The sequence below is a fragment of the Cicer arietinum genome, chromosome 5, assembly GCF_000331145.2.
Source record: "Cicer arietinum cultivar CDC Frontier isolate Library 1 chromosome 5, Cicar.CDCFrontier_v2.0, whole genome shotgun sequence".
NCBI lineage: Eukaryota > Viridiplantae > Streptophyta > Magnoliopsida > Fabales > Fabaceae > Cicer > Cicer arietinum.
This window is the reverse complement of record NC_021164.2, coordinates 65,734,805-65,738,345: the sequence shown is the minus strand read 5'-3', so window position 1 is coordinate 65,738,345 and position 3,541 is coordinate 65,734,805. Positions and strand designations below refer to the sequence as shown.

Sequence of the window (3,541 nt, the reverse complement as noted above, 5' to 3'; positions counted from 1 at the left end):
TATACATTACTGAAAGAAACCCCAAAACTTACCTTCTAACCCTTTGCTACAGTTTTTCTTTTTTCCATTTTTTACTACAAATTTACAATAGATAAAAAAAAAAACGAGAATCATTCTATTTTCCTTTCTCTTTCTCTCGAATTGAATCAAAAAACAATCACAATTTCGCAGCAATGTATCTATCATCCGAAAAGCCTCGTCCAATCGATTTCTACAAAGAAGAAGCAAGAGACATGATGATGGAAGTAGTAACCAGCAGCGATCTTCCACCGCCGCCGCCACCACACCACCACCAACCACAACCGCAAATGATTCTAAACGCCGAGAGCAGCGGGGAAGATCCTGAGATGGAGATCAAAGCACCGAAGAAACGAGCAGAGACTTGGGTACAAGATGAGACACGAAGCCTCATTGGTCTACGACGCGAGATGGATTCGCTTTTCAACACTTCGAAGTCGAATAAACATCTCTGGGAACAGATTTCGGCGAAGATGAGGGAGAAGGGTTTCGATCGGTCTCCGACGATGTGTACTGATAAGTGGAGGAATCTTTTGAAAGAATTCAAGAAAGCAAAGCATCAAGATAGAGGAGGGAGTGGTTCTGCGAAGATGTCTTGTTATAAAGAGATTGATGAGATCTTAAGAGAGAGGAATAAATGTACGCAGCAGTATAAGAGTCCTACACCTACCTCCAAAGTTGAATCTTACATGCAGTTTTCTGATAAAGGTTAGTTTAACTGTTCTTATAGTTTTATACTTTTATTCTATCTTTGTGTTGTGTATTTAAGGTTTTCTTCAATTGGATGCTGTGTTCATTTTTGTGGAAAGTTTGATTTGATAATATGCTATGATTGATATTTGTTTCTGTTTTTGATTCATATGTATGTTTATTTGAGTACAAGTTATTATGGTTTGATTTTGATGCACTGTTTCATAAAGATTTTTACACCCTTGCTCAATCCTTTTTTAGTTAAATACTGTGTCAGTTAATCTTTTACTGCGTATCTTTAAGAAATGGTGTAGACACCAAATTTTTACCCAAATTTGGTGGCAGACAAGTGTGTGTTTATTTAGGCTTCTGAGAGTGTTGTGTGGCATCATATCCGGTGTGAACACTGAGAGCATTTGAGTTTTAGTGGAAGCATGCAGAAAATTTGCTTACAGATGCACTTTTTACCAAATAAAGTTTTTCTTGCTTCTATTAGATCTGGTTTGAGAGTTCTCTAAAGCTAAAACAATCAGGCACAAAGTGTATCTTTTAGAATGTAAAAGTTTAATCTAGTCCCTAAGTTCCCTGAATGTCTGTCATATTAGTTCCTAACATTGGATCCATTAAGGACTAATGTGGCCAGTACTTAGGGTTTTAGGGACTAAAGTGATTATTTGTACGTATTCTGGGATTAGTGTGTCACCTCGCTGAATTTGGTACTGATGAATTTAGAGGTTTACTCTGAGAGAATGTGACATTTGAATTAATAATGGTATGGTTCAAACTATTTTTTGCGCAATGCATGTTCAGTGTTAGTGTTAAAAGCTTTTACATTTCCAGGACAACAAACTTAAATCCATCAGGTTATTGACTACACTTGTTTCTGGCACAGATGCATAGGCTGTTTGTTTAAAAGAAATCGTGTCTGTAGCATTAATAAAAACTAAAGAGTCAGTAGTCTACCAAATCCAACAAGTCTGGTCCAAAAAGAAGGGCTGATTTGGTATCTTTCTCAAACATTTTGGCTTGGAATATTAGGTTGCTTCTTGTCTTACGAAGTGGATATAATTGATGAAATGCCTGACCGCTAAAACCTAACTACTCTTTTTGTTACTGCTGAATCAAATACGTTTTCCAAATTCCAACAAATACACTTTCAATAGGTGTGCGTCTTGGTTAAACTTGCTGATTTTGACATGCATTTATTTGTTTTTATACGTTTAGCTTTCACTAATTTTTTCCCTTTGCGAAACTGAAATCTGAAGGTATAATGAAGCATCATTCTGTTGCCCTGTATAACTTTAGGAAGTTTGCTTGGAAGTCAAATTTATATCTTTGTTAATAATTTACCCTTAAGTAGCCCACATTGATTGATATTAGGCTTGATAGCTGTGTTTTTTCTTTTTCTATGTTTATGATTTTTGATATTGGAGTATAAATCACTGCAATTTGAACGTTCTCAAGGGGACTTAACTCCTGTAATGATAAATCGTCGCTCCCAATCCAAGTGAATCCATGGTAGTTTTTTTCCCTGGTTGTCGTTCTGAGCCATGGCATTTGGTTGTCTGTCCAGTTACAATTTTTCTCATTGTATCTTTAGGAACATTTATTTAACTCACTATGTTGCTGTACAGGTATTGATGATGCCAACATTTCTTTTGGGCCTGTTGAAGGTATGTCTTTGAAGTCAGTCTTTTATTTTCTACTATGTTATTGTTCACTTGTGTTGTGTCCTATAATTATTTCATATTTTGCAGTTCATGAATCATGTAGGATTTTGATTCCGTGTGGCAATTTGGTTTAGTTCTAGTCCTAGATTGCTGTACTGGCAAATAATAATAATAACTAGTGTTCATTACATCCAAGCTAGCGACTCTCTGACCCAATACCCTCTCCGACTTGAATACTGAAGTTTTACAATATTTAAAATCTCAAGTGTATATTGAACTTTGTAAATTTTCTGCTAAAGTACTTGAATTTTGTAAAAAAAATCACAATATTATCAATCTAAGTCAATACTTTTAATACTATAATTAATTATATTTTTTAATTTTATGTAGTATGTTAAATAATAAACTAATATACCAATAAAATATTATGTATTCACAAAATGGAAATTTATATATGTTTAATAGTACAGATTATAATTCAAAAGTATATTTTAGTGTATCAAATTAGAAGTATGTAAAATAAGCAATGCACTGGTTTAAAAAACATATAGCAAATCTAGCACTGATTTTGATCTAATAGGTTGACTGCCTGACCAGGCAGGCCCTGAGTCCACTTTATGGTTTAACCAGTCCGGCCGGCTGGTCATGTCTCGTTTTTTTGACTCATGTATTGCATGAAAATTTATCCACCTCCATAGGCGGCCTGTTGTCATTCTGGCGTTCCTTTTTTTTGTAAACATTTTCATGTAATGAGAATTGAGAATCCAAATGCTGTACTCTGTAGGAATGTTCTGCTTATTGTATTTTAATAGGAATTAATCCAGTTTGTGTGTGGCTGGTAATTCTTTCTTTCTATAGTGGAATAATGTTTGCATATCATTCATCAGTTACTTTATATTAAAATGTCCAGTAATCGTAACTAATCAAATTTAGGTAAGTATTGTTCGTATGGTGGGAGGAAGTATTCATACTGCTTTTTTCTTACCATCTATCAGTTTTTCTATATTCAAATGTCTTTGATTTGCCAAAATTTAATGGCCAAAATCAGTATATAATACTAATTAATAATTGTAATTTTCTTTTTATCATTTGGAAATGAAAAATGAACCACCAATTCAGGGAAGGGGATTTTATTTAAAAAGTTTATATATATGTGTGAAATT

At 34.0% G+C, this 3,541-nt stretch overlaps 1 protein-coding gene across 1 annotated transcript in view; it reads left to right on the top strand.

Moving 5' to 3' along the window:
• LOC101492223 (trihelix transcription factor GT-4) overlaps positions 1 to 3,541 on the top strand; it is a 5,248-nt gene continuing 1,707 nt past the window's right edge. The window contains exons 1-2 of the mRNA XM_004502274.4: positions 1 to 726; positions 2,343 to 2,381. Coding sequence (XP_004502331.1) covers positions 174 to 726; positions 2,343 to 2,381 — 592 coding nt within the window. The 5' untranslated portion in view covers positions 1 to 173. The remainder of the gene's footprint in view (positions 727 to 2,342; positions 2,382 to 3,541) is intronic.